Genomic DNA, 12,508 nt, shown 5'->3' on the forward strand with positions numbered 1-12,508 from the left:
TAATAGTTTATTTTATTTAGAAAATATGAATTACTTTTATTTCTCGAGATGATATAATAAAATTTGGATTTGTACAGGGTGTCCCACTAAGAATAGCTCTCGGCTGTTTCTCGGGAAGTATTAGCCGTAGGGCCTGCGGAAAAAAAAATATTTAAAACTAAAGAGGCTATGAGAAATTACTGCAAATTATTTTCAAGTTTGTAAAACGACCGCTAGGGGGCGCAACTGAAACAAAAAATAAGAAAATGGAGTTTTTACACAATTTTGCTTAGATAAGGGGTATTATAAATAATATCTTCATCATCTTCAGTAAATTTTAAATATTTTTTGTGAGAGCCATTTTCCCCTATCTACAAAAATAAAGTGGTGGGGGAAGGTTATATCTATTTTTATTTAAATATTAATAACTCCGGACAGACGTTTAAAAGAGCCTTTCTTACTCTATATTATGCCATATAAACAATAATAATAAGCTTCTGAACGTAGACGCTAGGGGCACTGTCTTACAATTTAATAAACATTACGCGTTTTGGCTGAGATAGCCAATAAAAAAAACGTCGTATATAAATTTCACTGTAAAAATTGCAATGGTGTATACATACAGTATGTCCCCGGATTGTCTTTGCAAAAGGAAAACTTTTTTATCATTGACATTTTGAGAAAAATACATTCTACATAAAAAATTTTGCTTGTATAAAATGGTTAATCTCGTTTATACTTTTCAGAGAAAAAATAATAAAACCATGAAAATATGGTTGATTTTTTGAAGACCTAAAAATTTAAACGCGTTTCTATGGTAATATAATTTCGATTTCATTCTTTGATAACTGGTTATTATTAATTTTGATTAAAGTCATTTTTTCTATTATTAAAGTATCATATTTTCCAATAACTATTATCACCCTCCCAGCAGCATTGAACTAAATAAATTTTGTGCTTCTTTGATATTTTAAAACAGCAAAAAATATGACGTTAAGTAAAATCACAAAACATCCCCCTTTAGAACTTTTTCTTTAATGGCCATTAGCGGGAGTAAAAGACCAACCGCCCAAACAAACACTAGAGGCGCGGTCATCAAATGGTGTAAAAATTGCAAAAATTTAATCATCTAATATTGACACAAGGGATCGCGCTTAACTTTTTCAATTTTAATTCAATATTCATTGTTTTCAAACTATATTATTAGACTTTGTTGTATTTTGTGAATGTATAAATGTTTTCTTAGTATAAAGTTGCATTATAGTAATTTAAATTATATTACATACATATTTAAGATTCAAATATTATGACATATGTCAGTTGCCGTCTAAAATGTCATCTTGATAACAAAAAGTTAGTTATTGTCAAAAGTAGTTAAAATCATGTTAAAATATTAAAATTTACAAGTTATAATTAGATATTTTATATTATTTCAACAACAAAAACATAATAGTACAGCGTAATGTTGATATGCAGGTCCAAAATAAAAAGTGCCGTTATATTTTTCAGTTTTCGTTGTCAGCCGCGGAAGTTTCAGTGATTTTAGTGTTATAGGATATTTTTATTTGTGAAATAGAAATATTGCGTTTGGATTGCAAAACTAAATGTGGAAGTTTTATTTCAATGTAAGTAAGCGTTTGTCCATTTTATATTTTACTTTTTTCATACCTACGACAAATAATAATATACATATATTGAAATTTTATAATTCGTTTTATTTAAAAAATGTTAGAAAACAAGCTTGTAATCCTGTAATTGACATAATTGTTATGTAATATATTCCATGTAAATGTAATATATTACTTTACAATTAAAAAAAATTTAAAAATGTATTAAAAATATATACAGGCATTAATTGATTTTTTTGAGTGCGAACAAACACGAGAGGCGCTTTATTATATTTACCTTCATTTCTTAACATGACAGATTAAGTTCTAAAGGGGGGTGTTTTGTGATTAAAATTATATCAATAACAATCTATCAAAGAATGAAATCGATGCTATATTACCATAGAAACGCAATTTAATTTTTAGGGCTTCAAAAAATCAACCATATTTTCATAAATATAAACGGAATTTACCATTTTAAAACAAGCAAATTTTTTATGAAGAATGCATTTTTCTCAAAACGTCTAAAAAAATTTTTCCTCTTGTATAGACAATCCGGGGACATACTATATATTGGGCAGACTACCCAATATCTAGAAAAAGGTATGCAAGGCCATAAATACATAAAAAATGCAACAGCACTCACTCAAACTGAAGTGTCATTTGGGCATACTTTTAATTTAGTAAGGGTGAAATTTATTAAATCTGAATCCAATACTAAAAAAGGGAACTGTTTTGGTAAAATGATATGATGATGTTTTGATAAATGATAAGCAAGAAACGAATAACATTAGCAAACGATATCAGACAGTTCTGGAATAGCCATCTGTCGGGCTATTTGAAAATCGTTTAATATTTCTGTGATATACATCTTATTTATACCGTGCTGGCAACGGTTACTTTTGGGCCGGCATTTACATGTGTGGAAGTAAATCGCATAGGGATCTTATTAAGTCGGAGTGAGAGAAATGCGACCGACCGACGCGACGCGCGACGGTGTGCTGTTGCGGCGTTGCCGATATGCCTTTACCTATCAAGTAAAGTAAAATCACGATCGCAAACCGCTTATTTTTAAAAGACTTTTTTTCAAGAGATAACTAAATAAAATCATTAGACATGTTTCTGAGTATCTGAAATGGAATTATAAGGATATCGTTAAGGTGTCATTTTTTTTATAACGAAAAAACCTCAGTAATCGCGATAATTTAAAAACTCAACTTTTTAACACATAACAGGCCATAACTCAAGAACCACTTTACATATTGAAATTTTTTTTTATTTTCAAGATCGGATATTTTACAATATATTTACATAAGAAAAATTCGATAAGGTTGTTTTTTCTATTCAAAAATTGTAAACAATCCATCCGTTTACTTTTAGAGCATATCAATTTTCAGCAATCGTGTAATTTTTTTATTGATAAAGATTTTCACATACTGTCTACAAAGAAAATACAGCAGAAATATTAACAAAGTTCTTGAAAAAACTACAATCTATTATTTCTAATAGATTTCGAGATATCGAGTTCTAATAACGCGACCACTATCGAACACCCACTCAATTCCATTTATTTTTACCAAAAATGCAATTGTTTCTAGCTTGCACTTAAAAAATTCAAGCTATAGGGAAAATTACAACGATTCGTTAATAAATGAACAAATTAAGTATCACGAGACGTAATTAAATGGTGAAGCTGAACGCATGACGTACACCTTTCCCTAGAACTTTAAGTACTAACAGAGGTATTGATTGGGTCGACCGGCCAACTGCGACAAATCTGCTATATCCCCTTCCACGTCTCTTAGCAATGTGCACAGTTTCTCGGTTTATTTCATATGTTTGGCAACGTGTTTACTGTCCTCTCTTTGTTCAGTACATTATAAATGCATTGTACTCTTCTTACATACGGAAATCTCGACCCAAGACTAACCTTTGCCAGCCCTTAGTATTCATTCCTTTACCTTTTTATTCAAAGGTCTAACCCTAATCAACTTTATATAGAGGTAACAGACGCAAAACGACTGGCTCCATAGACCGATTTTATTTCTGACGTTAATTCAATTTGCATAAGAAGGAAAACTGTCGTCATCATCTCGTTCGAAACAATTTTAAACGTCGTTAAGTAGTAATGGAACGCGCCTTACGGAAACAATGAATTGTCGATTTGCAGCAAACTTTCCCGAAAAGAAAAAGAACAGAGAAAAACTACCTGACTTATTCTGGGATCGTCGACTGGCAACTGGGGGATGTTTAATAAAGGAAAACTTCTTTCGACGGCTTTTTCCTGGGCCTGGCCGGCCTCCGAGCTGCGTCTAGCTTTTTGCTTCAGTTTTTCAGTCTGCAGAAAGAAGTTGGGAATTAAAAAGTGCTTATAGAGAAGAAAATTATAGAAAAAAGTCAATGATTAAACGATGATTAAATCTTTAAAAAGAGCTACTACTGTCTAATAAAACTTTTTCTTTCGTTTAATTCGAATTAATACCGGGTGCGTTTCAAAAGTGGCTTACCAATATAACTTTTTTATTTTAATATGTGACATAAATTAGGATTGATTGAAGTATTCAATTGTTTTTGGTCACTTCCTGTTTCACCGGAAATTACTACAACTTTTGATTTTTAAATGTCACCCTCGGTATTTGTATACTTTATTCGATAGAAAATGACACTCGGAATAGAATGACGTATCATATGCCAATTTTTGACATTTTCGCATATGGTTTATTTGCAATTGCCACATGCGGTTCATAACGCCAATTTGACACGAAATACCAAGTGTATGGTACCAAATTATTCGTAAAAAAATTTTTTTCCAAATATATTCTAATGAGCCACTCTCGTTCTATTTGAAAAAAATGAGATATGATTAAAATACGATTTTAGCATTTTCTAATTGGCCAGGACAAGACACTAAAAACATTAGACGATCAAATCTGTTTTTCTAAAACTCCTTGTTTAAGAATTAGTATTTTTAACATAGCCATAGCACTCTAGATTGAAATTTAAAATACGATTTTTTTTTCAAGCAAAAATGTAAAAAGTTGACATATGATATGCCATTCTATTCGGAGTGTCATCTTATATCAAATAAAGTAAAAAAAATACCGAGGGTGCCATTTAAAAATCAAAAGTTGTAGTCATTTCCGGTGAAACAGGGAGTGACCAAAAACAATTAAATACGTCAATTCATCCTAACTTATGTCATATATTAACATACCAAATCTCGTGTTTTATCTAAAAAAAAAATAAAAAAGGGATGAGCCACTTTCGAGACGCATATAATTTTAAATAAAGTTATTTTTTCTACATTTTCTTTTTTGTTTCTCTCCAAATAAAAATGTTAATATAATTATTAAATACCTATTCTGATCTACAGGGTAGTCCGAATTTTATTTGGGAAAGTTTGGCAGTGTATTCTGCAGATAAAAATCAGTAAAAAAGTTTCGAATATACGGGGTGTGGAAGTTACATACTTATTTTGATTTTTTCAAATTAATTCCTGAACTAATGTCGATATTTGGATGAAAATTGGTGTCTGGGAGTTTTTTGACATGATAAATTTGATTTTGATGTGAATACAACTCCTACTTGTAGAGGGCGCCACCTACATATTGTTTAACTGGTTTGAAGAGTCAACTTTTCGTCCGTACCTGTATAAAACTAGTGAATGAAAAAATATACATTTCCGTCATTTTTATCTAAGAAACACAGGAATTGTAAATTTGGGAAGTTTTTATAGAAACGTTTTTACTTTACTGCAGAATATGCTGCCAAAGTTTCCCAAATGCAATTCGGACGACCACCCTGTATACTAATACAAGCTGTGCGCATACCATCAATACCTATTAACTAATTTTCGGTAAGTATTCATTTTGTTATCATCACGTAAGTAATGTGTCATCAATGTCATCAATGTCAGTAATGTTCTGGATAAAGTGGTATAACTTTAAAACTGTTAAAGATAAAAAGATAAGCAAAAAAGAAAATGCATAAAAAAATCTTTACAATACCATAGGTGTGTAATTGCCTATATATACCAGAAAAAATCCGGTGTCGCAGTTTAAATTTTAGTTAAAAAGTATTACACTTCTTGTGCTTTATCCTGTATATTAAATTAACATAAAAATGAGAATTTGTTATAGCACTGTGAAGTAAGAAACTATTTTTTACGTGTATAAAACTATTTGTTACACGTACAAGGTAATAAAATAAAAAAAAAATTATATTTTTATTTTATTACACTTTCAACATTTCAAACTACACTTTTTCAAAAGTGTCCTTCAAATCCTTCAATTTAATAGCTGTTAGTAAGAAGTTTCACTTCAAATATGCGCACATAGTGTACACACAATTTCTTTTTAAATATCCATTAAGCAGATCAAAAATATGACGTCTTATATTAGTGTATAATAAATAATTAATAATGTCGTTTCAGCAAAGTTTCTACATCGACAACTATCCCAAATTCCATAAATTCCAAAACAAACTTAGACTAGAACGCAGTAACAAGAAATTCTCACCTTGCTGCTATAGTAGTAATTCATGGTAAGCGGCATAAAAACCTCTTGGAAATGATTGGCGCCCTGCGAAATTATCAGCATAGTTTTCAGTTGGCTTCTCAGCATGGAGATGTCTTTCATAATGAAGGCGATATAAAACAAGGAGAGGAACTGGTTGACGAACTCGAACAGCACCAACTTCGTCACCCGATGCCTCTCGAACTGTGACTGGGTGCGATGATTCTCTGAGAGAACAACAGTGGGAATAATAAGCTATTGTTCGTTTTTAGATCGCTTAATTTAAGTTGTAAGTGACTGGAAGAAAGTGTTTTTGGGTGCAAAAGCGAACAAAAGATGGAATTCGTTTAATTAATATACAGGGTCCGGCAATAGTGCGTCGGGCATCTGTAGCTCCTAGAATAAAAAACTTGGAAATTTTGTTTAAGTGCAAACCTAAATTATGTACTAGGATGTATTTCAGGAAAATATGTTAACTTCTATAGGGTGGCTCAAAAAAGTGTGAGTGGATCGGGATGATTTTTTTTAAATGGAACACCCTGTATATTATTGCATTTTTGGCTTCCTTTCAGATCACTTTACATCATCCTAAGACATGAGTAAATATATTTAGATAATTTCAGAGATATTAATAAATAAATAAAAATTATATATTTTTCAACCCTTCTTAAAAAAAATATTAAAAATACAAGAACTGTTCTGAAATCAAAACTATATTAGGTATATACTTTAGATGGTCTGTTCTTACTTTGCTAAAAATATGGAAATCGTAAATCATACAGGATGTTCAAAATTCTACGCCAAACTATCTAAAATATAAAATAATTTTTCTTAGTTTTTTTTAAATGGAATACCCTGTATATTATTTTTTCAATAGATGGAGAATTAAACAATGAACATTTTTTGTATTTAGAGCATTTCAAAATTTTTAACGGTCTCGCAGATATTCTCGGTTTTGTATACCATATGGCATTTTCCACAGTAAATTTTCATCAAAGCCACCTAATGATTTTTCTCTCGTATTTTACCATTGACAGCGCCATATGAAATAATACTGCGTGTATCCAGAAAACTATTAAAAATTTTGAAATACTTTAAATACAAAAATTGTTCATTTTTTATTTCTCCATCCAATAAAAAAATAATATAAAAAAATATATTTAAAAAAACGAAGAAAAATTATTTTATACTTTTGAAAGTTTGGCGTAAAATATTGAACATCCTGTATGATTTATGATTACCATATTTATAGGAAAGTAAGAACAGACCATCTAAACTAAATATCTAATATAGTTTTGATATCAGAATAGTTCTTGTATTTTTAATATTTTTTTTAAGAAGGTTCGAAAAATATATATTTTTGATTAATTTTTTAATATCTCTGAAACTATGGAAATAGATTTACTCATATCTTAGGATTATGTAAAGTGATCTGAAAGGAAGCCAAAAATGCAATAATATACAGGGTATTCCATTTAAAAAAAATCATCCCGATCCACTCACACTTTTTTGAGCCACCATATAGAAGTTAATATATTTTCCTGAAATACATCCTTGTACATACTTTAGGTTTGCACTTAAACAAAATTCTCATTTTGTTTATTCTAGGAGCTACAGATGTCCGACGCACTATTGCCGGACCCTGTAGATCAGCTAATAGTTTTTTTTAATAATAAAAAATGAGAAACGTTAGATTATAAATACATAAATATAGATAAAATAAAAAGTAAAATAAATATACATCTAAAAAAAATCTTTATCGATATTTATTCATTGCTTCCAATGAAATAGATGACGATACTTTGTGAAAGGATTTTAGAATATTATATTTTTTATTGGTACTGATCAGTGTTGCCAGAATTGAAGGATTTCTTTAAATATAAAGGCTTTTACAGTCAAATTTTTATCCAAAAAGAACACCATATGAAGGTTTCTGGCAGTTTTGTACAATAAAAATTGTTAAAATATGTAGTAGGAGTATTTCTTGTTTTTTCTGCATCAATTTTTTCTCTTTAAAGGTGTTTAAATTATGGATGCCTCAGTTTAAAGCAATGTTGCTGTCAAAAAGTCCGCAATTCAAAAGATTTTAACAGTTAATAAAAAAATAATATATATTTTTATGTTTCAACACGTCTTATCACACACTATACCATAATTAAACCAAAGTTCTTAATGCTGAAAAGAAATAAATAGGTAAATGGGAAGCATATCTAATAAGTCAGCTAATCATGGCGTCTTGCACGATTAATTTATCTCATTGTAAGCAATACATTTTTTGAAACATGCTTTATAATACTGCTGTCGAGTATTTATCACAGCATTTTCGATCGTGTTATTTTTTAATAAAAAGTTTATTTAAATACCATCGGTGTCCAAAAATTACGACAAACAAGTTTTTAAAAATTTTCTCCTAATTATAAAGTAGGTAAAATACACGAAATTTGGTGATTTTTCACAAGATCTGAATTTTTTTGTAAATTTAAAGAAATATGTGTAAAACTTGGAAAATAAGTTCGTCATAATAATGCTTTTATTTATTAACTATTCTAATAAACAATATGCATTCCTTCGGAAACTCTCTATTTATTTATCTAGTAATGCCAAAACACTCTATTTTAAAGTCGATTAGAGAAAATAGTATGATTCATTGGCAAGTAATGTAAATATTTACTATCCGGTAAAATTGTGATGTAAGAGGAGGCTTAGCTTGCCGAAAGCGAGTCAGTAGTTGATATGCCGGCCGGCTGTTGTGTTGTGTTTTGTCATAGAGCTGATATTTGGGGGTTGAAAGTCTTTTGACTATAAACGTTGCAAGTACTGTAAGGCAACGGGTCGTTTGACCGGAAGAAAACCTCTTGTGGTGTGACGTCTTGCCTTCGAGGTTGGTCTTGAGAGTTTGAGGTCTCCCTTGTCTTCTTGATTGACACGATGCGGCGTTGGGGTAGTGAGCTACCCCAATTAGCCTATTCGATTGGGATGCGAATCTGTTTAGCGGCAGATTTGAGTCCGGGGGAAGCCCCTATACTATTTCAGGTGACACTAGCTAGTTGTTAAAGATTATTAACCAATAAATCCGAATAATATTTGAATTAGATGAAAGATATGAAATGTCATATATTGAATAGAATGTCAGTGATGTCAGTTATTAGGGGGCGGAGTACCCCCGGGTGAGTCTTAGTATTTAATTATCAATTTTATCCAGATCAGTAAATGTTTGTTTTGTTATTTTCATGTACAATGAGAGAGTGCTTGCCCATGACCAACTAAATGGATATTTGAGGTGAATTTGCATTGTGAGACCCGGTTGAGTAAGCCCCAGAAATAAGCGATTTTACATATGAAGGGTTTTTAATGCTCCGTTGAAGAAATTCGCTCGAACATTTCTGGCAACACTGACGCTAGAAGAAATTATTGAAAGACAATTTTTAGTAAATTATGTCAATTCATTGACGTCGTTTTATGGTTTTTCTTAATTTTCTTGAGAATGTACGTTAGGGTTAGGGTCAACAAAGTTTTACTTTAGTGTCAAAAAGTTTTAACTTTGTTGATACTAAAAGAAATTTTAACCCTACTATTTGTGAAATCGACACAATTTCCAATGTAAAAAATACAATTTTCAATACAAATATAATGTTCAACATGCAAAAAATATTACTTACATATATATATATATATATATATATATATATATATATATATATATATATATATATATATATATACCGGTGTTCAAAACAAGGTAGAAAATGAACCTAATTTTAAGCAGAGTTTAATTATTTATTGAATATCAGAAAAGTATATTAAACGATTTCAAAATATTGTATAACCAGAAAGTAACAAAGTTAGATGAAACGATTTGATAAGCCCATATAAAGGTATATTTTGCATTTTAAATTTATAAAAATCTGTTGAAATTTTTACTACTAGGTAATTCGAAAAAAAAACGAAAAATTAAAGAAACCTTCAGATTAAATCCATTTATTTCTCATCTTGTTTTGATTCACCAAAATTATTATAAAAAAACTAATTTGAATATTTTCAAAAAATTAATTATATTATTTAATTTTTGGTTTGTTCTGACGCTAGTGATAGCAGCCGATCAATATTCGTATTTCTTAAATTGATTACCAATCGAACGAGCAAAATCAGAATAGCCAACTACTTAAATCATTTTTGATCGCTCCGTATATGCATTAAGAGTTTAAGTATTTTCTCTCATTCTAAAAAATAAATTTATTTCCTTTATGAATATTACTCATATGGAATAGAGAAATAAAATTATTATTAACACACAGAAATACAAATTTATTCATAACATATCAGAATATGATTCGCAGTTAATAACTGCATGATCTTTATATTATGTAAAAAAAATAAATAAATCGAAAAAATCGTCACTAAATAAATAAAATGAAATTTACCCCATTCCGTAAGATAAGTTGCAAAATCCCTAAAGTAAGCACTAACAATAGTGACCAGCAAGCTGTACACCACACTAGGGATCATAATAAGCCATCCATCGGGATCCACATACTCTTTCATATACTCCTCCACCCAAAAAGAGATCAGCATAAGGTAGAAGGCTAAAACCATGCATACAGCCACAATGGGAAGGGACACAAGGTACATCTAAAATAAACATACAATATTGTAGCATAATATTTACAATGACTATTAAATTGGAAATTGAAAATTAGGGAATAAGTTATATACAAAAAAAAATCAAACAAAATTATTTAAATCAAAAGTTATAAACTAGAAGTATTTTAAGAACGGGTTTTATGTAATTTTACATAAATGTATCGATTTTAAGTAAATTACTTTGAGGGTAGTCATAAACCTGGGACTCTGCGGACACACTTTTCCTGTGACAGCATCCACACCCATGACTCCACGAAAACCAGGTCTCGGTTCGTCCAGACTCGTCATACCAATAGTACCCCAATTGTAGGCTAGCGAATTGCTTTTCCTCTTCCATAGCTGCAATAACAAATAATCTCTCAGATAAATAATATTTATAGACAAACCTTAATGTGTAAAAACTAACGAAGCTAATATATACAAACCAAATGTTAAAAGAAAAATGCTAGGTTGTAAGTGAACGTTTATTGAACTCTTCTAGTATTGCTTATTGCTTTATTTGACAATCTCAGTTTTTAACATAAAATATTTTATTATTTATTAGGTTAATCAAAATCAAATTATCTGAAACTTAATGGTTATTTTCTAGGACGATTTTCTTGATGAGTCAAAATGTTTTTAATCAATGATATTTAAGACATGTTGTTTGTAAGAAAATTTAAAAATAAAATTGTGTTTGAAAGTAGACAACTAGAATCCTAAATAAATTTCTTTGTCTCGATACGTAATGTTTATATTTTATTTTTTAATTTCACAAAAAAGTTACGTAAAAAAATTGGAGGAAGTGAAACACTTTCTAAATATACTAAGATATCCAAATTTAGTGTCTTCGAAGAGAGTTAGTTTTTAGCGATAGTCTATTTCAACCTCAAAAAATATAAAGTTAGTGTTTTCACAGTAGTAATACTCCAAATTGAAAAGAAAAAAAAAATCGTCATTTTTTAACTGCAATATCTTCCTGATGGTTGACTTTTGATCCAATGATCATATAGATTAAATTTTTGAGGTGGCTGTTGTCCTCTTCCACTGAGGCATTTTCAGATCTATTTTAGTCCTCTTCTGATCTTAAGGTTACATTCTCCAGTCCTGTACTTTTCAAAAAGTTTAGCAACTTCGAGATAAGTCTTAGCAACTTCCATATAACTCTTTCTGAATGGCCTATCATTCTAGTACAAAGAATCGCACATTTACCAGGCCCTACCGACATAAAATCTACACGTGGCTTCGTCCATGGCAATATCATCAGCATTATATGCCTATTAAGCTTACAATGCAAGTAAACCCACTACAGCGTTGACTGTCTTTCTGCCTTTGCTTATCAGGTCTGCCATAAATTTTGGAGAATGTTCCACTATGAACTTGTTTGCCTGTCTTTGTCCTGATAAATTTCTTCAACATTCTAGAAATTTGTGGGCCATTCACCATTTTGTGGTCATTCTTGTGACTGTTTGACCTTTGTTGAGCCTTGTTTGGCCATTTCATCTTCCTTCTCGTTACGCTTGTGACCATCGTGCCCTGGTACCTTGGCTGAAGTAACATTGCTACGCCCACCGAAAGTATTTGGAGCACACACACAATCTAGACAGTCTAGACTAGTCTAGATTGGCACTAGTGTGTAAAAATTACTGAGTAAAATAATATACATTTACAACATTTTTTCATAAAAAAGGTCTCTTGGTAAATATCGCTACGAGTAATGATTCTCGAGATATTTGGAATTGAAATTATCAATACCTGTCATCATTGACATAAACTAAACATGTTGAC

The 12,508-nt window shown here is 30.3% G+C and overlaps 1 protein-coding gene across 3 annotated transcripts in view; it reads right to left on the reverse strand.

The window, feature by feature from the left end:
- Positions 1–12,508, reverse strand: part of LOC115880660 (anoctamin-10) — a 79,421-nt gene that overhangs the window by 19,646 nt on the left and 47,267 nt on the right. For all 3 annotated transcript variants that reach the window (XM_030897941.1, XM_030897942.1, XM_030897940.1), the window contains exons 6-9: positions 10,922–11,080; positions 10,522–10,729; positions 6,104–6,327; positions 3,796–3,924 (exon numbers count right to left, since the gene is read on the reverse strand). In XM_030897941.1, coding sequence (XP_030753801.1) covers positions 3,796–3,924; positions 6,104–6,327; positions 10,522–10,729; positions 10,922–11,080 — 720 coding nt within the window. The remainder of the gene's footprint in view (positions 1–3,795; positions 3,925–6,103; positions 6,328–10,521; positions 10,730–10,921; positions 11,081–12,508) is intronic.

Source organism: Sitophilus oryzae, unplaced genomic scaffold (assembly GCF_002938485.1).
Source record: "Sitophilus oryzae breed Bouriz unplaced genomic scaffold, Soryzae_2.0 scaffold_1640_pilon_pilon, whole genome shotgun sequence".
Taxonomy (NCBI): Eukaryota; Metazoa; Arthropoda; class Insecta; order Coleoptera; family Curculionidae; genus Sitophilus; species Sitophilus oryzae.